Below are 24815 nucleotides of genomic sequence, written 5' to 3' on the forward strand. Positions count from 1 at the left end.
ATTGTGCTTTGGCCTTCCTGATTTCTTCCCTGCATGCCTAAACAATACTCTTATACTCCTCCCTAGTTGTTTGTTCAAATTTCCACTTCTTATAGACTTCCTTTTTGTTTTTTTCGCTTACTGAAGAGTTTGCTACTAAGCCAAGCTGGTCTTCTGCCATACTTGCTAGTCTTCCTGCACATTAGGTGGTTTGGTTCTACACTCTCAGTAAAGTTCCCTTATACTACAGCCAACTCTCCTGGACTCCTCTCCTGAAACTAGCCTCCCAGGAGGTCCTGCCCATGAGTTCCCTGAATGTGTCGAAGTCTGCTTTTTTGAAGTCCAGTGCCTATACTCTGCTGCTCTCCTTCCTTCCTTTCCTCAGGATCCTGAATTTGGTCATCTCATGGTCACTGCTGCCCAAGTTGCCATCCACTACTACATTCCCCACCAATTCCTCCCTATTTGAGAACAGCAGGTAAAGAACAGTATGGCCCCTAGTTGGCCTCTTCAACACTTGCACCAGGAAGTTGTGTCCAGCACTCTCCAAAAATTTCCTGGATTTTTTTGTGCACTGCTGTATTGCCCTCCCAGCAGGTATCAGGGTGATTGAAGTCCCCCATGAGAACCAGGGCCTGTGACTGGGAAACTTGTGTTAGCTGTTTGAAGAAAGCCTCATCCACCACAACCTCCTGGTCTGGTGATCACCCTTGTTGCTCATCACATCATCCTTGTTGCTCTCCTCTCTGACCCTAACCCAGAGACTTTCAACAGACCTATTTCCAATTTCATACTGGAGCACTGAACAATCATACGGCTCTTTCACATACAGTGCAACTCCTCCTCTGCTCTGTGCCTGTCTTTCCTGAACAGTTTATAGCATCCATGACAGTGCTCCAAGTAAGCAAAATATTCCACCAAGTCTCTGTTATTCACAGTCTCCCATTACCCCTTTAGAAGACTGTTCCATGTCACTTTCCTGAGCCTTATCAAAATCATGCCACAGCCCCCACCATTTCCCAGAACAAATGTCTTGGTTTTACTCTCAGAAAATTGCATCATTCTAATCCTGATTTTCTGCAATGAATATAACATTAATTCTCTGACAGCTGGTTAGATTTTCTACCTTATACTCTGTTTCTTATAAGGCCAAGTATCGAGGAAGAGTCCAGGTCAAATTCTGTTTCTCTTTGTGTCCTATGAGTGACAGTTCTCTAATTGTCTACCTAGCCATTTTTATTCCCACCTTACCCTTTGAATGCATAAACAGATTACAGGCAGACAAGGTTCCTTGGGTGAATTTGATATCTTTTATTAGACCAACCCAAATGGTTGGAGAATGGTTATTAAGCAAGCTTTCGGGTTCAAAAACCCTTCGTCAGGCTAAGAAAGCTTCAGCAGTTGGTGTGTGCTCTTCCTGGATGGAATGAAAAGTAAAGAAGCCAGGGGCTGGGCTGGGCTGGGCTGGGCTGGGGAATCAGTTGCCAGGCAGATTATAATGTATCAAAAATCCAATGTCTATGTTTAGTCCATGATCTTTAGTATCCAGCAGGTTGATGAAATGGAGCTCATAGGCTCGTCTCTGGGAAGTGCTGTGTAAGTTTCCCTTAAGGATCAGGACTGAGAGATTGGAGAAAGAGTGGGCCTCCTGTGAGAAATGTGCCCCCACCGGTAATTGGGTGTTTCTGTCTTTGAACACACACTGGAAATCTATCATTCTGGTGCGCAGTTGTTGTTTGGTTTCTCCTACATAACTTCCATCAGGGCATTTGGTGCATTGGATGAGGTGTATTACATTTCTGGAGGTGCAGTTGTAAGATCCTGGGATGCTGATGGCTCTGTTGTGGGGTGTAGTAATAGTGGGGGTGGTGGAGAGGTGTTGGGAGGCTTTGCATTTCTTGTCCTGGCACGGTCTGGATCCTTTTGGTGCGTTCTGGGGTTGAGGAAGTTTGCTTCTGGTGATGAGGTTGGCGAGATTCGGTCCTTGTTTGAAGGCTAGCATGGGTGGCTCTGGGAAGATCTTTTTAAGAATGGGGTCTCTTTCTAGTATGGGTTGCAATTTTTTGAGGATTTTCTGTACAGGTTCAAGGGAGGGGTGATAGGTCATAACCAGCAGTGTGCGATTTGTGGGTGTTTTTCTTCTGTACTGCAGCAGTTCTTCATGTGGTATCCAGGTGGCTCTTTCAAACGTGCGATCTACCTCTCTGGAGGAGTGTCCTTGCTGGGTGAAAGCCTTTTTAAGATTGGTGAGGTGGCAATCCCGGGTGTTCTCTTCAGTACAGATGCGGTGGTATCTGAGGGCTTGGCTGTATATCACAGCTTTTTTGGTGTGTTTCCGGTGATTGCTGGTTCTGTGCAGATATGTATGTTGGTCTGTGGGTTTCTTGTATACTGTGGTCTGTATTTTACCCTTCTGGATACTGATCATTGTGTCTAAAAAGGGGATGTTGGTGTTGGAGTATTCTAAAGAAAGTCGGATGGAGGGATGGTGACTGTTGAATTTCTGGTGGAACTCAATCAGAGATTGCAGGTTCTCACTCCAAATGATGAAGATGCCATCGATGTATCTTAGGTATAGTAAGGGTTCAGTGGTGCAGTTCTTGAGGAAGTCTTCTTCCAGGTGGCTCATAAAAAGGTTGGCATACTGTGGGGCCATTTTAGTGCCCATAGCTGTTCCCATCCATCTGGAGGAAGTGTTGATTATTAAAAGTGAAATTGTTGTGTGTGAGGATGAAGTGTATAAGCTCAGTAATATCTTTGGGTCTGTATTCTGGGTTGTAATCTTGTTCCTGTAGATATGTAAGGCAAGCTTGGATGCCATCCTGGTGTGGGATGTTGGTATATAGGCTGGTAACGTCCATGGTGGCTAGGAGTGTGTTGCTGGGAAGGTGGTCTATGTTTTTAAGTTTCCGTAGCAAGTCTGTGGTGTCTTGGACAAAACTTGCTCTGTGGGTGACAAGCGGTTTTAGGATGGATTCAACAAAACCTGATATTTCCTCAGTTAGGGTCCCATGGTTGAATATGATAGGTCCGCCAGGGTTCCCCTGTTTGTGGATTTTAGGGAGCATGTAAAAAGTCCCCGGGTTAGGTAGTGGGGGGATCAAGGTCTGTAGTTTTTCTTGTAATCTTGATGGAAATGATTTGATAGTATTGTTGAGTTTTTTTGGTGAAAAGGGGAGTAGGATCTTCTTGTAGTTCTTTGTAGTAGGTGGTGTCAGAGAGCTGTCTTTTGGCTTCCTTTATGTAATCCTCACGGTTTAGGATGACTATGGCTTCTCCTTTATCTGCTGGTTTTATTACTATTTGGTGGTTAGATCTTAGAGATTCTATGGCCTTTTTCTCTGGCAGAGAGAGGTTGTTGTGGTGGCGTGTGTTGCTGATTATTTCATTGTTCATTCTTTCCCTGAAGTAGTCAATGTAGCGGTCAAGGTTAGGATTTCGTCCACTGTGAGGTGTCCAATCTGATGTTTTTTGGGGCTTTTTGGCATTGATCCTTTCCTGAATGTTGTCAGAGGATGAGTTGTTGTTGGGAGTGGGTTCAGTTTGGTCGTGGAAATATTCTTTGAGGCGCAGGCATCGGAAGAATTCTTCTAGTTCTCCACATTGAAGTATTTTATTAGGGTATTTTTCTGGACAGAAATGCATATGAAGCTATGCATGGAAGTTCCAGAGAAGTGAACAGGATTTGGCCTTAAGTGAGTATTAGGTTCTTGCATCCCAATGAAAAGCCATTTGCCATTTATAAAAGATTCCAAATCAAATACCTCAGTGGTTGTCAACCAGGGGTGTGCTTACTCCTAGGGGTACTTAAAGTCGTAGGGAATACACAGACCTAATGTGGCCAATAAATGCCACCTGTGTGCACGCAGCTTCAGCACAGCACACAGGCAGCCAGGAGAGCAGCTGGTTCTGGCTGGTAAGTGTGTTGTGAGGGAAGGGGCTGGGGGGAGGAGAGGTGTGCAAATCGAGGCCTCACTTGTGGGGGAGGGAGTGGGGCTGGGGCAGTGGATGCTGCTACTGCACGCATCCCAGGAGGGCATGGGGGGCATGTACCCCTGGATCTGCATATGGAACAGAGCGGGCTACTGCTGCGGGCAGGGGCTGGGGCTAGGCTGCGCTGGGCTCTTCCCAGAGGGGGCTGGGCCAGGCAGCACTTGGGATGCATGGTGGCAGCACTGGGAGGGGGCTACAGGTGTGGCTACAGCCACTCTAGAATTCGCTGTGGCCCCCCCCCCAGTTCCCTTTCCCAGCACCACTGCCACCTGTCCCAAGCACAGTTTGGCCCAGTCCCACACCAGGAGTAGCCTGGCACCAGCACCAGCCCATAGTAGCATCCCACTCTGCCCTGCCCCATGCAGATTTCATAGACTTCATAGACATTAGGCTTGGAAGGCACCTCAGAAGATCATCAGGTCCAGCCTCCTGCCCCAGGGTCAGGAAGTCAGCTAGGGTCAAAGGATCCCAGCGGGATAAGCATCCAAAAGTTTCTTAAAGGAGTCCAGAGTAGGTGCTTGCACCACCTCTGGAGGGAGTCTATTCCAGGCCTTGGGGGGCTTGAACCGTGAAGAAGTTTTTACTTATGTCCAGCCTAAAATGGTCTTGCAGGAGTTTGTGACCATTGGACCTTGTCATACTTTGGGGTGCTCTGGTGAACAGGCTTTCCCCCAGATCCTGATGCACACCCATTATGTACTTATAGGCTGCCACCAGGTCACCTCTGAGCCTGCGCTTTTCCAGACTCTCATCAGGCCTATTCTTTTGCCCGCTGATCATGCACGTGGCTCACCTCTGGACTCTAAAGCTTCTCCACATCCTTCTTGAATTGTGTAGCCCAGAACTGGATTCAGTACTCCAGCTGCAGCCTCACCAAGGCCAAGTACAGCGGGAAGATGACATTCTGACATTTACTTGAAGCATCAATGGATGCAAGCCAGAGTTTTTTGTTTGCTTTACTAGCTGCAACATTGCATTGGTGGCTCATGTTCATTTTGTGGTCCATTATGACCACTAAGTCTCTTTCGGCTGTGGCGGTAACAAGCATAGCACTGACGAGCCTATAAGCATGCTGCGGCTCCCCCCCCCCGCCCCGAGGTGGAGTACCTTGCATTTTTCCATATTGAAGGTTATCAGGTTTATATCTACCCACTTTCTAAGCCTACCCAGGTCAGCCTGGATCACTAGCCTATCCTCAGGTGTGGATGCTGGATCCCAAAGTTTAGTGTCATCAGCAAACTTGGCCAGTCCTCTTCTGATACTGGTGTCCACATCATTAATAAAGACATTAAAGAGAACGGATCAAAGGACGGAGCCTTGGGGGACACCAGTGGTCACAGAGCACCATGATGATTCACTTCTGTTGACTCCCACTCTCTGGGTCTGACCTTGGAGCCAATTCCTCAGGCATCGGACAGTAATGTAGCCATGGCCACAGTTGGCCAATTTTTCCATGAGAAGATCGTGGGACACCCGATCAAAGGCTTTTTTTGAAGTCCAGCTATTTGATGTCAATCTCTTCTCCCTTGTCCAAGTGATATGTCACCTGATCATAGAAGGAGATGAGATTGGTCAGGCAAGACCTATGCACAACAAACCCATGCTGGCTGTCTCTTAGGATGTTGCCATAAGCCAGCTTGTCAAGAAGGGTCTCTTTGATCATTTTTTCTAGAATCTTTCCAGGGATTGAGGTCAAGCTGCTTGGCCTGTAGTTCCCCGGATCTACTTTCCTCCCTTTCTTGAAGATGGGCACCACGTTGGCCTTCTTCCAGTCTTCAGATACTTCACCTGAGCGCCACGAGTTTTCAAATAACTTTGCCAGTGGCTGGGCTATGATGCTGGCCAGCTCCTTAAGTACTCGGCATTGCAGTCTGTCAGGATCAGCTGACTTGAAGGTGTCCAGCCTCTCAAAGTGTTCCTTTACAAGGTCTACACCAATGCTCAGTATAAATTAACCCTCACCCTGGCCGTCCCGCATCACGCTAGGCAAGGTGGTCCCTTTGGGCTGATTGAAAAATTGATGCGAAGTACTCATTAAGCAGGTTGGCTTTTTCCTGGGTGTCGTCAGTTATCTCATTTGGTTTAGCAGGGGTCCAATGTTACCCTTACTTTTCTTCCAACTCTCCACATATCTGAAAGGACTTTTTATTGTCCTTGATATGTGTAGCCAGATGGAGTTTGGTTGCAGCCTTGGCTTTCCTGGTTCACTCTCTACAGGTATGACCACTGCGGAATACTCCTTAATGGTGATTCCTGTCTTCCATCCTTTCCTTTATAAGCCTCTCTTTTTAAGCATAAGAGGTCCATGAGTTCCCTGCTGAGCCAAGGAGGCTGCTGTACCCTTTTGCTACCTTTTCTCCGAGATCGGATGGACATCCCTTGTGCTTTCAGGACCGCTCCCCTTAAGGAGCAACCACTCCTATTGGCCTCCCCTCCCTGTCGAGTCATGGACCCTTAAGAACTTGACAACAAGCCTCCTGGGCTTATCAAAGTCAGCTTTCCTAAAGTGGAGGACTTCTGCATTGCTGACTGACTTACCAGCTTTGCAACGGATAGTAAAAGTGATCAGTTCGTGCTCACTGTCTCCCAGCTTTCCTTCAATTATTAGGTTGCTGACTAGATCATCCCCTTTAGCCAGTACCAGGTCCAGCAGCGCTTTACCTCTTGTCAGTCCATAGACTTCTTGAGTCAGGTGGAGCTCGTCCACGTACATGAGGAAGCTTTGTGACCATTTGGATTTGGCTGAGTGCTCTTCCCATGAGATGTCAGGGTAGTTGAAGTCTCCCATGACAACCATGCACCGAGAGCATGAAGCCTCAGCCATTGGAAGCTCCAGGCTTCTTTAAACTCCCAGGAAGACACCGTTACAGGGCTGGGGTAGGACTGGATTCCCTTGGGTGTCCTATCCTGCTGGCTTTGTAGTGGTTGTCTAGTGGGCTTGCCTTGGTTGTCCACCCATCCTCTGGTGGGTTTACATCTGGAGGCACACACCTCCATGCCCTGCTGGGGTTGCATACAGCAGCAGGAGCTGCTGCTCCCCTCTCCATGCCCTCTGAACAAGCCACTTGCAGCCTGGATTGAGGCCCCCGCTGTGAGGGAGTGAGTAGGCCAAGGGCGGGGTCTGACTGCACAACTGGAGCAGAGCGCGGTACAGAACCACAAGCAGCTCATCCCGGGGGTGCGGCAGGGGCAGTTCCGACTGCTGGATGCAATCTGGGAGGTATGGGCACACGTCCCCAGATCTGGACTGTCCCAGCCGCCTGCGGAGGGTTCGGGATTGAGAGTATGGTCGGGGGTAGAAAGGTAAGAAAGGTTTATTGATTTAACAAAAACACAACTACACGTAGTAACATGACAAACAATGACAGACAAGAATAATTCACATCGGCAACTTATCAGCAGTCCTCTCTGATGCTTGATGTACGACAAGTTTCTCTTTCCACAAAGCTCAGTGAACTCAGGCGTCCCCAATCAGCGCTGTCGAGAGGTACCAGGAAGGACCCTGGTATTCAGTCCTTGGGCTCCTCGAGATCCACGGGCCCACTGATTCAGATCAACAGCTAATTAATCCTTTTTACAGAACTATATCTTCCTTCTGAATGATTTCTGGATGTTTCAGCCAATTTATAACTTCTGAACCGTGCTGATAACTTACAGCCACTCAGATTCTTTTTACTTCAACTGTCCTTAGACTGACCAATAGCAGTACAAGCCTTGCATTCCTTTGATAAGGTTAATTTTAAGTACGCCACAGGGCCTTAGTACTTCAAGGCTTTGCTAAATTTACTAGGCCTTACTTTATACGAGGCCTTACTACATCTTAAACTTTTATTAGGCTCTTAGCAACAACATATAGCTTAATATCTAAACAAATGACAAAAACACTTGGTCTAATCTTCACAGAGCATTCAGCAAGCACCTGTATCACACAGACATAATTTTCAGCTGTCACACTGTGTGTGGTGGGTTGGGCTGGGCTGTGCTTGGGGCGGGCTGGGAGGGGGCTATGGAGGGGGGGGCTGCAGCTACCCCATAATTCACCATAGCCCCCCTCCAACTCCCCCTCCCAGGGCCATTGCTGCCCAACCTGAGTGCAGCCCAGTCCAGCCCAGCCCCCCTACCAGGAAGAGCCCAGCACCAGCTCCAGCCCACAGCAGCAGCCTGCCCTTCCCCATGCACAGATCTGGGGGCATATGCCCCCATGCCCTCCCGAGGGTGCATGCAGCTGTGGGAGCTGCCCCTGCGTGGCTCAGTCCTGCACCTCGCTGTGGATGGCTAGCCCCTGCCCCAGCCCCACTCCCTCCCCGCCGCTGGGTGAGCCCGCCCCACCCTGCCCCAAGCAGAGATCCAGGGGCACGTGCTCCCATGCCCTCCCATGGAGCGTGCACCGGTGGGAGCCACCACCCCCCCTCCAGCGCCACCTCACTCTCCCCATGCCCCCTGAATGAGCCAGCTCAGTCCCATGCTCTGCCCCATCTGTGCAGCCCCAGCCCCACTTCCTCCCTCACTGTGGGGGCCTCAGTCTGAACTCCCCCTCCCCCTTAAAGCAACAAAAAAATACAAAGGGGTACATGAGCTGGAACTTTAAGAGAGAAGGGGTACACTTGTTAAAAAAGGTTGAAAACCCCTGAAATAACTAAAGCTGAAAAGAGCTCCCACATTGCAAATTCTAAGATGCTTTTTTGCACCTGTTGTTAATGTTGATAAACTGAAAGCAGAGCTGGTTTAGGGAAAATAGTGCCCTGAGTGACCTTGTATTTTGGTGAACTCCCCAAGCCAGTGGCACTGCTGCAAGCATAGGCAGGCAGGCAGAGGCACAACTCATCATAGTCTAGCAAAAAGGCAGAGTGGCATGGTGCTATTGCCTGCACTGCTTGGCCCGGCTCCTCCTGAGCAGTGGCTGTATGCAGGTGGTAGAGAGTACAGCTGTGAGCACAGGCTGCTCACACGTGCATGTGGCAGCCCCCTGGCTACAGCACCCTGGGCTGTCGCCCATGTCACCCACCCCTAAAGGCAGCTCTGAGTCAAAGTAAATAATTTAGTTAAGACGTCCTATCTTCAACCTCTGGTCTTCCTTGAGCTAGTTCTGTTTCCTCACTTCCATCTCTCAAACAGCAGCAGAATTGCTTATAACCCTTAGTTCTTGTAGCAGAGAGAATATTCTATTAGCAGATTGCTCTGCACATTTCTTTTTTCAATCTCAAATGTATTGTAATGTATCATGCTGTTTTCCCCCCATTTTATTTTTTAATATACCCATTTAGAGTTTGAAATGTATTTCCTTTATTTGCCTAATAATTGGAATGTAAAAAGTTGTATGGCGAATTAATGTTAACGGTAAAAGGGTGCATCTACACATTCATTAATGTGCTTTTGCTAATGCTCATTAAATTTAGTACCTCTATTGTGAGGTACTAAAAAAAAGGCTCATTAGCCTTTTTGAATGTGTATGAGTGAAAGTGCATGGTTTTTGTGATGCTTTAATGCGCATTAAAATAATCTAATGCGCATTAAAGGTCGCATGTAAATGTGCCCAAAGTATATTGTACTAGAATAGGTCACAGTTCTTATCTAATCTTCTCATGATACAAACAGCAAGTCACATGTAAATTTCAGTGTCACAGACGAGTTATAAAAGGCTGGACTGTTTGTTGAGGAATTGAGATTAAAGTCCTGGTAATACTGGGTGTGCTGCTTGTATACAAATTGTTGTCCCAGTACTGCTTTCATTGCTGTTGGTAGCAACTGTGTGGTAGCAATTACATGTTTGATTCCACAGCGAGTGGGACAATGCCCTGAATAATTATAGTATTAAGTTTAGAGAGCCATGTAAATTCCTGTCCCGCTGGCAGAGAAATGTAGAGGCAAAATTTCGGAAAATCCCCCTTTTAAAAAGAAAAGCACAGCAAATTAAATTTGATAATCATAACGATTTTCAGACGTTGCTGTCAGTGGGCATGTCTACATGTGCAATTAATGCATCTGAATTTTCTCCACAGAAAATTCAGGCTCATTAAAGTGCTTCCGGGCAAACATGTACATAGGTGCCTGTGTGGGGAGCAAATCTGCACCCAATAGGAGCAACCAAGTCTAGGGCTGCTCCTTCCCTGCTCTGTCCCCCTGCAACAGCCAGGGGGAGTCTGCTGTGCTGGCTCCCCTCTGTTCTCTAGTTTTTTGTGTTTTCCCTCCATACTCCTAACTAACCGAATTCTTAATTGCAGCCAAAGCAAAACATACAAGAGATTTTCAGTTTTGTATTCCAATCCAGCTTCCAAGCTATTATCATCCCTGCTCTCTGCCATGTTTGACATAATGTCCCAGCCTGGACTTGGGAATGGGGAAAAGGGAACATAAACCAAATAGAAAAATGGGAGGTTCCACCAGTTTGATATAGGATCTTGCAGCAGTGCTCTGAGCTTTCTGGGCAGTGGATGATGCCAGGTGTTCAGTAAGCAATTTATGAAAAGATAGGATACACCATGGTTTCTCAGATGCTTTGAGTGGTAGCATTCTGTTTTGCTGAATTCAGTGGAGCACGCAGGTGTGTTAATACAATTGTGTGTTTTGTTGCTATTCTTTGGTCCTGTTTCCAAATTAAGGTTAACATAGCAAAATGGATGAAGAAACTGTTTAACAATGGGTGCATCTACACATGCAATTAATTTGAAGCAATAAACTCTGGAGCAGTTTGAGCCAAAGTAAACTATTCCTGGGTGCAGCATCTATACATGCACCCAGGACAGGAGCAGTGTAAGGTAGGGTGGAGCAGTTTATACCAGGGCTACTCCTGCCCTGCTCTGACTCCAGCTTCAGGTGACAGTGCTGGGCAGTGGAGGGGCTGGCTGGGGCACAAGAGTGCAAAAAGTGCAGAGTCATGTGGGTAGGCAGGAGCCTGGTCCCCTACTGGCTTAGTTGAACAGGTGCAATTTATGCCCATGGTCAACATCTACACAGGTGCTTAATCACAGTTAATTATTCCACCATAAGATACTACTGTCCCCAACTTACCACTGTCTTACCACAGTGTTCATTAGTTTACTGTGGTCCTAATACTGTCACACATGTAGATGGTGGTGCTTTACTCTGCAGCTAATTGGTCTTCTCTGCAGTAAAGTGCACATGTAGATAAAGCCAATGTGAGCTAGGTTAGGCATCTGATTCAAATCTAGTGTGGGCAAGGAGCAAATTAGTAAATTCCTAGAATTGTAAAGAACATTGAAGGTCATCTATTTTTCTCCCCTGCATAATTTAGGATTGGCTATTCCAAAACCATCCCAAACAGATACTTATATAACCTTTTCTTAAAAACCTCCAATCAAGGAGATTCCACAACTTGTCAGCTTGTTCCATGGTCCTATTTTTTTTTACAGCTAGGAAGCTTTTCTTTAGACCTTCCAAATCTTCATTGCTGCACTTTAAAGGCATTGCCTTGCATCCAGCCTTCTATAGTAAGGGAAAGTAGTTGTTCCTTGCAGCTTTTCAGGTATTTTAAAATAACCACTATCATGTTCTCCCCTAATCAACTTTTCTCCAAGTCAAATTCTGGTGTATTTAGCTTCTTCTACCTTTCCTTACACAGTGAGCGCTCTCTCTCTCTCTTTTATCCTCTTATTTACTTGCTTTTGGCTCCTCTCACTTTCTCTATAGCTTTTATAATCTGATGCCCAGACCTGGACACTGTATGCCACTGGAGGTCTAACTAGCACCAAATAGAGTGTAAATACTTACAGTATTTTGCATACATGCTTCTGTTAATGCAATTCACATGTTCACAGAAGTTTTGGGCTTGAAGAGACCTCGTGAGATCATCGGTTCCAGCTCCCTGCTCTGGGCAGGAAAGAGTGCTGGGGTCAAACAACCCCAGCAAAGTGTACTTCCAGTCTTCTTTTGAAGATCTCCAGGGTAGGTGCCTGTATCACCCCTGCTGGGAGTCTATTCCAGAGTCTGGTCACATAAACCATGAAGAAGTTTTTCCTTACGTCCAGTCTGAAACCTTCTTCTAGGGGTTTGTGACTATTGCTCCTGGTTTTCCCCTGAGGTGCTTTGGTGAACAGTTGTTCACCTAGCCCGTCATGCTCTCCCCTGATATATTTGTAAGCTGCCCTCAAATTCTTCTCTTTTTCTAGGCTGAACAGTCCCATATCTGTCAGCCTTTCCCCATATGGCTTGCTCTTCAGACCTCTAACCATACAAGTGGCTCTTCTATGGACTCTCTCAAGATTCCCCACATCCTTCTTGAAGTGTGGCACACAGAACTGGATGCAGTACTCCAGCTGTGGCCTCACCAATGCCGAGTAGAGCGGGAGAATAACTTCCTTAGTTTTGCTTGAGATGCATCGGTTGATGCATGCCAGCATATTGTTTGCTCTGCTAACTGTAGCATCACACTGGTGGATCATATTCATTTTATGGTCAATTATGACCCCCAAAACCCTTTCGGATATGGTACTAGCTAACGTAGCACCACCAAGCCTGTAGGTTTGTTGCAGACTTTTCCTCCCTTGATGGGGCACTCTACACTTCTCAGTGTTGAACAGCATCTGGTTCTGGTCCGCCCATCTAACTAATCTGTCTAGGTCTGCCTGGATCACCAGCCTACCCTGATGCATGGCTGCACTTCCCCAGAACTTAGTGTCATGGGCAAACTTTGCCAGTATGCTTTTCATACCCACATCCAGATCATTAATGAAGATGTTGAAAAACACTGGTCCAAGTACCAAACCTTGGGGGACCCCACTGGCTACTTTCCACCAGGTTGACACAGATCTGTCTATTAGTATTCTCTGGGCCTGACCCCACAGCCAGTTTCCCACCCATCTGACCATTGAATTTTCAAGCCCATACTCCCCTAGTTTGAGAGCCTCATGGGACATCAAGTCAAAGGCCTTCCTAAAGTCCAAGTAAATGACATTGACTTCATCTCCCTTATCCAGATGGTGAGTAACCTGGTCGTAGAAGGAGATGAGGTTAGTCAGACATGACCTACTCATGACAAAACCATGCTGGCTGTCATTCAGAATTTTGCTTTCTATTAGTTTATTGCATATGGACTACTTGAGAAATTTTTCAAGGATTTTTCCTGGGATTGAGGTAAGGATGATCAGCCTGTAGTTCCCTGAGTCCTCTCTCTTTCCCCTTCTTTAAGGCACAACATTGGCCCTCTTCCAGTCTTCTGGGACCTCTCCTTGTTAGGCCCCAGCTCAAGTCTGGGTTCGTGCCCGGTATGCAAAGGCCAATAAAGATACCGGGGTGAAAGTATAAAAAAGATTTATTGCTAGCAATAAAAGGTGCAAGCGGAATAATCTCACCGAACAAGCACACCAGATATGCAATACTAAGCCCCTTATATACAAGGGTTTGAATCTTCATAAGCATCCTTGTTTGCTAATTGGCTGAAAAGGAGTGACGCAAGGAGTTCTTTACTGAGCATGTCTCTATACCTGTGTTTTAGCTATGTATCTCATTAACATACATATATGTTTCATTAGCATATTTCTTCCCTACCTAGGGATGTGATTTTTAGTATTATAATGAGCTCTTTGTCCCAGTACCTCTGATTCTGTTTTTGTTTTCAAGCCTCCTCTATCTAAGACTGTCTGCTCCTTATCATTGCAGATGGGCATTCGTCACATAACATTCACTTTTGCTTAGGCTTTGCATAGTAGTTTCTAGGTCGAACCTCACATCCTGAGCATCACGAATTCTCAAAGATGTTTGCCAGGGATGACTTTGGCTTGTTTGTTCAGTACTCTTGAATGGAGTTCATCCGGTCCTGCTGACTTATAGATATCCAGCTTCTCTAGCTGTTCTTGACCAGCTCTACAGTACCTGTTGGTAGGTGATCATCCCTACTGTGACTAGTCTGTGTCATAGTTGCATTCATCAGGCTGTCACTTAGACTGGTGGAATACAGATGCTAAGTACTCATTCAGGTGTTCAGTTTTCTCCTTGGAGTTGGTGATCAGATGTCCAGATGCATCAAAAAGTGGTTCCACGTTTCCACTGGTTTTCCTCCTGTTATCTAAGTACCTATAGAAGGACTTCTTATTGTCCTTGATTTCAGTTGCTAACCTGAATTTGGTGACTGCCTTTGCTTTTCTAATCTTTCCCCCACAGGTGTGGTCCAGTCTTATGTAGTTCTCCTTGGGGCCTATTCCTAGATTCCATCACTGGTAAGCCTCCCTTTTCTTTTTCAAAAGATCTGTGACTTCCCTATTGAGCCAAGATGGCTTCCCGGTCCTTGTGCCACCTTTTTGTGTACAGGTATGGGCAACTTCTGTGCACTGAGGATCGTATCCTTGAGGAACGACCACTCTTCGTCCACACTCTTTCCCTGTGGTCCATGATCCCTTGGGACATTAGCCACTAAAGCCTTTAGCTTATTGAAGTCAGCTTCTTTAAAATCAAGAATTTGTACCTTACTGACAGATTTCGCATCCCTACAACGGACAGTAAAAGTGATAGCGTCATGGTCACTGTCACCTAGGTTACCTTCTATCTTCAGATCACTCATCAGGCTGTCCCCCTTGGCCAAAACTAAATCTAGAAGGGCATTTCCTCTGGTCAGCCTGTATACTTCCCGAGACAAGTAGAGCTCATCAATACAAGTCAGGAATCTATGTGACTGGTTAGATTTGGCCATGTGTTCTTCCCAGGAGATGTCTGGGTAGTTAAAGTCACTCATGACGATCATATCCCATGCTCTCGCAGCCTCTTCCAGTGTTCTGGAGAATTCCAGATGTAGCTCCTCATCTTGATTTGGAGGCCTTGCTGATAATAAAGGCAATCAGTCTGGTCTCCCCAGTCACCTGGGAGCCATAGCTACCTGTCCCAATTTCACTGTTGCCTGCTTTATCTCCCTTTCTCACCTGCCATGCTGCGACCTTACCATTTAGGTTCAGGAGGTAGGTGGCAGACTCAGGGGTTATCGGAACAGGCTCTCCCTCTTTCTCCTCCCCCTGATGACTAGCCCTTTGCATGTAAACACAGCCTTGTGGGGTTTCTACTTTATCCATATGGATCCTGATTCTTTGGAAGGAGCCACTAACTCCAAGCCCACTGATTCCAGTCTCACAATCTAGAGCCTCAGCTCATTCACTGCCCTTCACAGGCATTAGGTGCACTGGCCACACCTTAGGCTCTTCTGGCTGCACCTCCGGTCCTCCTTCCTCCCTCCACAGTCCCTTCCCAAACCACCAGAAAAGGTGCTTTTTTTTCAAATTCCCTGCAGCTGAGTCATCTTGCTCTGATGTCAGGAGCTCCCAGCAGCTGCTGCTTCACACCCTTCTGTCTCCTGATGCTTCTGATTCTTCTCTCCTGCCTGCTCCAGTAGGGTTTTAGGTTGCCTAGTTCTCTCTCTCCAGTCCCTTCCCAGCAGCATTGAATGAGCTGTTAATGACTTAATTGGTGAGTCATCAAGCTGCCCACTGTTTAAGAGGGCAGCCCTCTGTTCTTCAGACCCCCTTCTGTCTTCCACTCTGTGTCTCCATCTGCCTCTCTCCACTATCTAGTAACAGGGCAAGGGTCCCCTGTTGTTATAGCAACCCAAAACGTATTTTTTATGAAAGCATCACATTCCTGACTCATACTGAATTTGTAATCCACCATAACCCACAGATCATGCATGGCAGTGCTACTGCCTAGGTCAGGGGTCAGTAGCTGACAGCTCCCAGGTTGGATCCAGCCTACCAAGAGGTCCAAACCAGCCCATAAAGATCCAATCTGACAGGAGAATTGGAAGCATGGAGCTGTACAGCGCTATCCATTCCCTCCAGAGTGCTCCTTTCTGCTGTGGAGCCTGTTTCTCTGCTGTATCTGTGCTAGGATTACCATATATTTCCAGGTCCAAAAAAGAGGATACCTGTCACAGGAGACAGGGGGAAGACAGAGGAATATGAGGGTTGGTGGGCAGTGACATGCTGGTGTCCTGCCCATTCTGTTGTTCCTCACTGACAAGCTGCACATCACTCCCCAGCCCTGCTGCTGCCACTCACTCTGGATCCACTGACCCCAGCCCCGCCACTGCCTCTCATTCCCAAAAAGCAGTCCCCTGCCCCCCACCCCTTGCTGGTGTCCCTCACTCCTGACCCGCAGTCCCCTGGCACTGCCAGCACACTGCACACCCAATCCAGTCACCTGTCCCATCCCTTATGCCCCTCACTCCCAACCTGCAGCCCCCTGCCCTGATCTGCCCCCCTAGCCCTGCTGGTGCCCCTCACTCCTGACACGCAGACCCCTATCCCCTCCAGCCCTGCTGCCCCAGCAGCTCCCACGTTGCATGTGCACCCGCATACTCTCCCTTTCTGTCTCTACCTGGATGCCAAAGCCTGTGCAGGGAGCACATGACCCCTGACAGCCAATCCTCTTGCCTGCTGCTTCCAGCATGAAGCAGCCAATCCAGGAGAGCAGAAAACCCAGACATTCGCTCTTATTTTAAAAACCCGCCCTGATGCAGCACAGGGAGCCAAAAAAAGAGGACATGTCTGGGAAAACCCAGACATATGGTAACCCTAATCTGTGCTTCCTTCACTGCAAGAGGGGCCAGGTAACTGCAGCAAGGGTGAGTGCAAGCAGCTGGCCACTCCTAGGAGGTGGAGATTTATGGTCCACAGAAATAGTTGTGTTGCAAGCTCCAGCCTGTGCCAGCAAAATCCTACTGACTCTTGGCCTAGGTCGGGGCAGGCAATTATTTTGGGTGGAGGGCCGCTTAATGAGGTTTGGTGAACTTTCGAGAGCTGCATGGGTAGCCTCACCCCTTGACAGTTGCCCTGCCCCCTGGTTGCCATCTTGGGACCAGAAGTTCTACCCCTAACCACTGACCTTTGCCACCAGAAGTCCCTCCCCTTGCCCCCCCCAGAAATATTCCTTTTGGGTGGGGGGTTGCCATCTTAGAACTAGAAAAAAAACGTATCATACACTAAAAAGGGTGTGGGGGGGTGTGTGCAGTGGGGTATGTATGGTGTGGGGGATATATGATAGGGTGTGGGGGTGTATGTGTGGGGGCAGTTGCGAGGGGGTGTGGCTGTGTGTGCGGGCAGGCAATAGGGGGTGTGTATATGTAGGAGGTGGGGGCAGAGCATGGGTGTGTGGTGATTGTGTGTGTGAGGGAGGGTGTGGGGGGGGTGGGGACCCCTCCCACATTCCCTGTATGGCATGCAGCCCTTGCTGGCGGCGGCAGCAGCACCAGCAGGTGAGAGCACTCAGGGTACTTGTGTCTGGTGCAGGCACCGCCACCTGGCAGCACACAGCTCTGGCCAGTGCTGCACATGGGGGGCAAGAAACACAGGCTAGCTGGTCCTCCTGTATCGCTGGGGTTCCCTACCGCACACATGCAGTCCCTGGAACTTGCACGCCACCAGAGGGAAGCTCCACACACTGAAGCTGGTTGCCTTCACCACACAGGTCCTGGGACTCTATGGAGAAGCAGGGGACAGGGTCCCCTCCACTTCTGGTGGAGTCCCGGGACCTGCACGGCAGGGAGCAGCGAAGGCAACAATCTCCAGAGTGTGGAACTTCCCCCTGGTGGCACGCAATTGCAGAAGCTGCACGGGCATGGTGGGGAACCCCGGCAATAGAAGCAGACCAGCCAGGCTGCACTCCTCACCCCCATGTACAGCACTGGCCAGTATCGCACACTGCTGGGTGGCAGTGCCTGCGCCATTTGTGAGTGCTCCAAGCACCCCCACCTACCACTGCTGCTGCCAGTGGAGCCTGTGCACCATGGGAGGGGTGGGGGGGGGGCATCCTCACACCCTCCCACCCTCCGTCACGGCCACACCCTGCCCACCTGAGCTCCATGCTGCTGCCACCCCCCTGGGTGCAGGCTCCATGCTGCCGCCAGCTTCAGCCCCATGCTCCACGCTCCCACCCCTGCCATTTCCCTACCTACTTCCCAGAGTGAGCTGGATGCCAGGGAAGCTGAGCAGGTCCCCTGGTGACTGCAGCAGTTGCAGCAGCAGCCCCGAGCGGAAGCTGCATGCTGGCCAGGCCGGGCCCTTCCATTCACAAAGGTGGGAGTGAGACGCAATAGGGTATGTTGGCAGGGGGTGTGTATACATGGGTGCCTCACTCCCACCCTCATGGGCGAAAGGGCTGGGCTGGGTACAATTAGTTGGTGGGCTTCACGGTCCAGATGGAAGTGCCTGGTGGGCACTTCTTGTATGTCTTATTGTTGTATGTCTTTTTGTCTCAGATCAACACGGCTACTAAGTACACCCCTGAAACACCTTCTATATGTCTTTTTTGAATTTCATTTTGTCACCCAGAGCTAAGTTCTGCAATATGACAATATTCCTTCAAATTTTAATCCTATCCTCCTAAGTATTTATAATCCATCCCAGGTTTGTGTCTTCTACAAATGTACTCTGTAAATTCTCTGTTCTTACAACCAAATAATTAATTAAAATGTTAGACAGCACTGGACCCAGAACAGACTCCTGTGGAAACCCACTGACACTGGCCATACTCTGGTTCCTTTATAGTTTCTCTTTGCTTGAAGTTATTCAACCAGTTATTAGGGATATCCGTAAATCACGGATGAAGTGCCCCCCACAGTGGCTCCTTTAATTTTTTTCATCATGATTACTATGCAAAAAATGAACTGGAAAAATAGTGATAATTTAGTTCCCTTCAGTGATTGTAACATTGAATTTTCATTTGTCTCCCTACAGAATATTCTAGGAAACACACCAAAAAGAAGCCAGCTTGTGTGCATTTCCATTGTAGTAAAGAAAATGGTGGAAATGGAGCAAAACATGCAACTGCTACAGAACTGGATGGCGAAAAGCATAAAGAGCAGATTGCAAGGGCAAATGGTTCCTTTGCACATGGCAACAAAAAGCAAAACCCTGCATGTAGGCCAACCAGTGCTGGGGATAAATTAAGAGATCAAAGTCAATCTACGTTGGGTGGCAGAAGCCAGTGTGAAGAAACAGCAGCTTGCTTACAGAACCTTAATTGCACTGATGGAAAAGCAAGGAATTCAAGGCACTGTGAAACTGCCTCAAGCAGCAAAATGCAGCAGCTGAGAGCAAGAAGTAGACAGTTAAAGGATGAGAGGTATTCTCCTGCTGGTTCCAGCAGGCCTGGAAGTGCCAGAGTGGTGTCTGGAAATATCAGAAGTACCAGCTTAGGTGCCACAGTGAAATCTATCCATGTGGCAAATGTTGAATTAAAAAAAGGGGCCCGCCCTTTATTGTCTGTTGAAGTAGGAATTACAAGACTGGTGCCAAGCGATACAGCAACTTGTGCTGTTTCTGAAGACAATCTGGACTTGGAAAAAACAGATCAGTCAGGTCCTTTTCCAACATGGCCAAGTATGCATAACGAACTCATTCCATTAGAGGTACGGATACAGATAATAGAAAAGGAAAGAACAAGAAAAGAGCTATTTCGGAAGAAGAACTGTGCTGCTACCATTATTCAAAGAGCATGGAGAAGGTAGGAAAATTCTTAAAGAGGAAAGTGAAAAAGGCGTTGACACACAAATATAATTAGAATTGTTTAGGAACTTATTTTATTTGGTCCTCTTCCCCATAACATTGCTCACTAAGAAATCAAGGGTTTCAGCATCTTTTGCCCTAAACGAGTGGAAATTTGCACTACTGGCAGCTCATAAAAATGGAAGGTAATGAAGGACTGTGATAGTTTATTATAATTCTGTTTAAAAATGGGTATCACTTAGCAGAAGACAAATCTAGGCAAGCATCAGCTCAAGACTTATTGATGAAAGGTTTCTTTTCAAATGCATTCTGCTGCAGATGCTTAGACTTCTTTCTTGGGAAAGAGATTTTCACTGCCAAATGAGGCGTAGATATGCTGGAGGTAGGGCTAGGATTCAGAGAGACCTAGACAAATTGGAGGATTGGACTACAAGAAGTCTCATGAGCAGGGATCCGGATTTCGCATTTCCCACGGAAAAATAAAGAAAATGTAGATTTCCCCTTTTACCCAAGAAAAACACAGGTTTTGTTTTTTTATTATTATTTTAACAGAGAAATGCGGATTTTGCATCTTTGGAAAGAACTCTCTGCAGGCTGGCGGAGTTCTAGCCTGCAAGGAGCTGTGGGGAGTGGGAGGAGAGCAGTCAGGCAGGGGGCACCATGTGCATGTACATGCAAACTGGAACTGTGCCAGCATGCAAAGCTCTTTGCAAAAGTGGGAAATTCAATGGTATCTCTGCTAAGAGGCAAAATCTGTTTTTTCTCTGATAAAATCAGGAAATACATGTTTTTTCTGTTTTCCATGGAAAATGGAAAACCTGAATCCCTGTTGATAACACAGTGTTTATCACCCCATTAGGAAAACAACAGAGGGACATTGCCAGCTGCCTGTTGATTCTGCCTGTTGACTCAGCACGGACCTTAGCCAGCATATGGTCTGCTAAAACACAGATATCTTTCATCAAGGCAGAGGGGAGAGGGGAATTCCTACTTAGCAAGGAGTGGTAAGGGGGAGGGGGAAAGCAATTCAGTCTCTGCTGGAGCTTCAGCCAGGGCGCAGAGGGGAGGAGCCAGCTCTGCTATGGAGCAAAGAGCCTCGCCCAGCCCAGAGAGCATGCTGGGATGCTGGGGGAATCTGGTTTATCTTAAACCAGCAAGGGGTCTGCGATGGACATTGCATAAACTGGTTTGACCCAAATCAGTTAAGTCAACTACATTCAACCAGGCTTATCTCAGATTGGTTTCAGCCATTTTCAAATTGGCTTATGTGCACCGAACATCTGTTCTATTAAGGTTTAAACCAGTTTCTGATTACTTAAACCGGTTTATGTGTAATGTCTATCCCTAGTCAAGAAGGCTAATGGCACAATGGGCTGCATTCGGAGCATTGCCAACAGATTGAGAGAAGTGATTATTCCTCTCTATTTGGCACTGGTGAGACCACATCTGGAGTACTGTGTCTAGTTTTAGGCCTCCAGTTGGAAACAGTCCAACAGAGGGCAATGAAAATGATCTGGGGGCTAGGGAACATGACTTCTGAGGAGAGGCTGAGAGAACTGCACTTATTTAGTTCAGAGAAGAAAAGACTGGTGGGGGGGGGGGGGTGTTGATAGCATCCTTCAACTACCTGAAGGGTGCTTATAAAGAGGATAGAGCTAGACTCTTCTCCGTGGTAACGGATGACAGAAGGAGCAATGGTGTCAAGTTGCAGAAAGGGAAGATTAGGTTAGATATTAGGACAAATGGAACAGGTTACCCAGAGAGGTTGTGGAATCTCCATTCTTGAGGTTTTTAAGACCCAGTTAGACAAAGCTTTGGCTTGGAGGATCTAGTGGGGCTGGTTCTGCTTTGAGCAGAGGGATGGACTAGCTGACCTCCTGAGGTCCCTTCCAACCCTAATTTTCTACGAGTAAGGTAACAAACACCAGTGTTTGGCAGCTTGGATGGGCTTGACTACCATTATTTAGAACTTCAGCTGCAACACTGCTCAGCAGTAATTATTACTACATGAAAGGGGATGAGGACAAGGAGGACTAAGGTCCACCAATGCTTATCCTCCTCATAACATTATGCTGTCCTGACAGGTGCAGGCAACTGGATACAGAACAGGCTTGTGCACTGCTTCACATTCAATCCAGAGCTAAGATAATATTTGATGCTTGTATTTCTTAATATTTAACTTCTTATTGTCAAAAATAACATCAAGAGTAAACCCATTATTTGCATGTGTTGTGGATTATACACTTTGAGTTCTCTGAGATGCAATGTATTGCAATAACTGGTATTTACTGCTAATTTAATATCTGTCCAGGTTTCTGTATAATGTATTTTTTAAAATACTCTTTTTCTTTTAAATTTACATTAAACAAAAATTTTGTACACACACACACACACACACATATGTGTGTGTGTATATATAATTTCTGCAAATATTATTAGGCCCCTAAGAAAATCGTGATTTTGTAGACTGCATGGAAACCACAAAATTTGCCCCACACTATGATTTTTAAGGGCTGCGAGCATCAGTTGTGGAAGGCCGAGGATAACAGAGCTTAGCCCCCCAAATGTGGAGCAGTGCAGAAGGCCACAGAGTAGCCCTGGGCTTGGGCTTCAGGCAGCTGCAGCAGGGGGAGGAGGGGTGCTCACAGACAGACACAGAACCTGAACACAGCCAGGACTGCAGCCAGACGGTGTGTGGAGCACTGCCCACCACAGCAGATAAGTTGGGGAAGGGTCATGAGGGGTACAGATCGAGGCCCCCACAGTCAGGGAGGGAGTGGGGCAGGTACAGGGGCTGTAGCGAATAGGGCCCCAGGGTGGGTGGTGGAATGGTCAGAGCCTGGGCAGCTTGTCCAGGGGCATGGGGGGCTCCCATCACTGTAGACACCTTGGGAGAGGCGCAGGTGGCATGTGCCCCCCAGATCTGTGCATGGGGTGGAGGCGGGCTGCGTGCTGTGGGCTGGGCTCTGTGCCACGCTGACGCTGCCATGGGAGCCAGCAGCAGCAGGCACATGGCATCATGTGTGGCAGATGGTGTTCCTGGAGCAGCAGCATCAGGGTACACATGATCCCCGGGCCTCTCCCGAGGTGCACGTAGTGGCAGGAGCCCCCCCTGCACCCCTGGACAAGTTGCTTGGGCTCCAAGCATCCCAGAGCCCACACCTGGGCTAAGCCTCAACTATTCAGAAAGGCATCCCTTGGGAGGACAAGAACCAATGGGCACAAGCTCATTGAGGAAAAATTTAGACTAGACATAAGGGTATCTAAAATCTGGAACACACTCCCGGCAGAGGTGGTACAGTTGCCATTGCTAGAGGTGTTCCAGAGGAGGCTGGACAAGCACCTCTTAGAGCTTGTTTGAGCCCAATAACTCCTGCCCATGGCAGGGGACCAGACTAGATGATTTTACAGGTCCCTTCCAGTCGTTCTATTCTATGATTCTATAAGCCCTGTTAGCCCTGGCCTTCTGCCACCTATGGCTGTGTGCCTGCCTGCCACAAGTGTGGGTAAAGTATCATTTTTCACAGAATATTCACAGAACTACTGGGGCCCATTTGCCAATATCAGTGGTAGTTCCATAAATATTCCGTGAAAAATGATACTTTACCCATGCACATGCCACGAAGTTTTTACAAGAAATCCATGATTTTTCTCAGGGCGCTATATATGATCGAAACTAATTACAAGGGATCCTGGTTTTCTCTGATTTAAAAACCCCAAATGCATAATAAAAATTAAAGGCCTCCCACAGCCCCCCCAGCTCTGCTGGTGCCTCGCACTCCCCCCCACAGTCTCAACAGCCCTCCTGAAGCCCCTTGCAACAGCCCCCCAGACCCACAGACATAGACATACAGACACCCACCCCAGCAGGTAAGTGTGTGTGGGGGGGAAGGGGCGGGGCAGGGTGGGGGAAAGGGAAGGTGCTGGAGGGGTAGATCAAGAAGGGAAGGAGTATGCCCCTGTGCCCGCTCCCACGAGCAGGGCCAGGGGGTGAGGGCAGGGGTGCCACTCTGTGAGCCACACAGATGCCAGCTGGCCTGACGAGGTTCGCACACAGAGGCTGCCACCGCAACTCTGCCACTGCACCCTTTGCTACCATCTTACGGCCACCTGCATGGGTTTGTGGGCAAGTGGCGCAGGGCGCGGCAGCGGCACTGCAGTGGCAACCACCGTGTGCAGGCCGCATATGTGCTGGCCGGCTGGGGGGTGAAACAGGGGGGCTTGCGTGCAGCGGCACGCCTTTCAACCGGCTGCATGGCTCAGCAGTGCTGCAGGGTGGTGGTAGCTGCATGCAGGCTGTGGGGGCTTTGCGGGCAAGCGCTGCCACCGCGGAGCCATGCACTTCGCCCCTGGATTCTAAAGGTAAGTGGGGCTTGGGGGCTGTGGGGCAAGGCTGGGGAAGATGGTTGGGGGCTGAAGGAGTGGGGTGTGCTGCCGGCCCCAGGTGGCACATTGCAGCTGGGAGCAGGGCCAGGGGGTGAGGGCAGGGGTGCCCCTCTGCGGGGGGCTCTGCGGACAAGCGATGTGGGGCACAGTGTGGTGGTGCCTGCCATGTGCGGGCTGCGCACATGCCGTTCAGCTGCCTGCCCAGAGGAGGAGGAGAGGGAGGCTGGCATGTGGCCGGAGCACTGCTCCGTGGCCGGCTCTGCAGCCATGGCGAGGGATGGGGGAGGGGCTCACACATGGCAGCTGCTGCCCCTTACTTGGAGGGCCGTGACAGCCGCTGCCTACAAAACTGCCCACTGCTGCTGCGGAGCCATGCCCGGAGCTATGCAGCCAGCTACCAGGCGGCAGCGTGGTGGTGGCTGGGTGGCACACAGCCATCTCCACTACCACCTTCTGCCACGCCACTGCCTCCGGGCGTACAGCTCTGGGCATGGCTCCACGGCAGCAGTGGGAGGTTTTGTAGGCTGCGGCCATCACGGCCCTCTGGGTAAGCAGCAGTGGCTGCCACGTGCAAGCCCAATCCTGCCCCCCCCCCCCCATCCCTCGCTGTGGCTACAGAACCGGCCACGGAGCTGTGCTCTGGCCACGTGCCAGCCTCCCTCTCCCCCTCCCCTGGGCAGGCGGCCAGGCGGCATGTGTGTGGCCCACACATGGCAGGCACCACCACACTGAGCCCCGCATCACTTGCCCACAAAGCCTCCCCGCAGAGGGGCACCCCTGCCCTCACCCCCTGGCCCTGCTCCTAGCTGCAATGTGCCACCTGGGGCTGGCAGCACCCCCCTACTCCTTCAGCCCCCAACCATCTTCCCCAGCCCTGAGCCAGAGCCCCACTTACCTCCATGCTTCAGGGGCAAAGGGTGAGTCTGAGCCTGAGCCCGCCCTTAGCTGCCTCAGAGGCTCAGGCCCTGCCTTCCCCCATCTCCCTCCCCGTCCGGCCAAGGCCGTGGGTTTCCCGCC

General features: G+C 48.9%; 1 protein-coding gene across 2 annotated transcripts in view; it reads left to right on the plus strand.

Annotated features, from left to right (window-relative positions):
- INVS (inversin) overlaps positions 1–24815 on the plus strand; it is a 227694-nt gene that overhangs the window by 181034 nt on the left and 21845 nt on the right. For both annotated transcript variants that reach the window (XM_014603023.3, XM_019485218.2), the window contains exon 14: positions 18642–19410. In XM_014603023.3, coding sequence (XP_014458509.1) covers positions 18642–19410 — 769 coding nt within the window. The remainder of the gene's footprint in view (positions 1–18641; positions 19411–24815) is intronic.

This window comes from Alligator mississippiensis, chromosome 5 (assembly GCF_030867095.1).
Source record: "Alligator mississippiensis isolate rAllMis1 chromosome 5, rAllMis1, whole genome shotgun sequence".
Classification (NCBI taxonomy): Eukaryota; Metazoa; Chordata; order Crocodylia; family Alligatoridae; genus Alligator; species Alligator mississippiensis.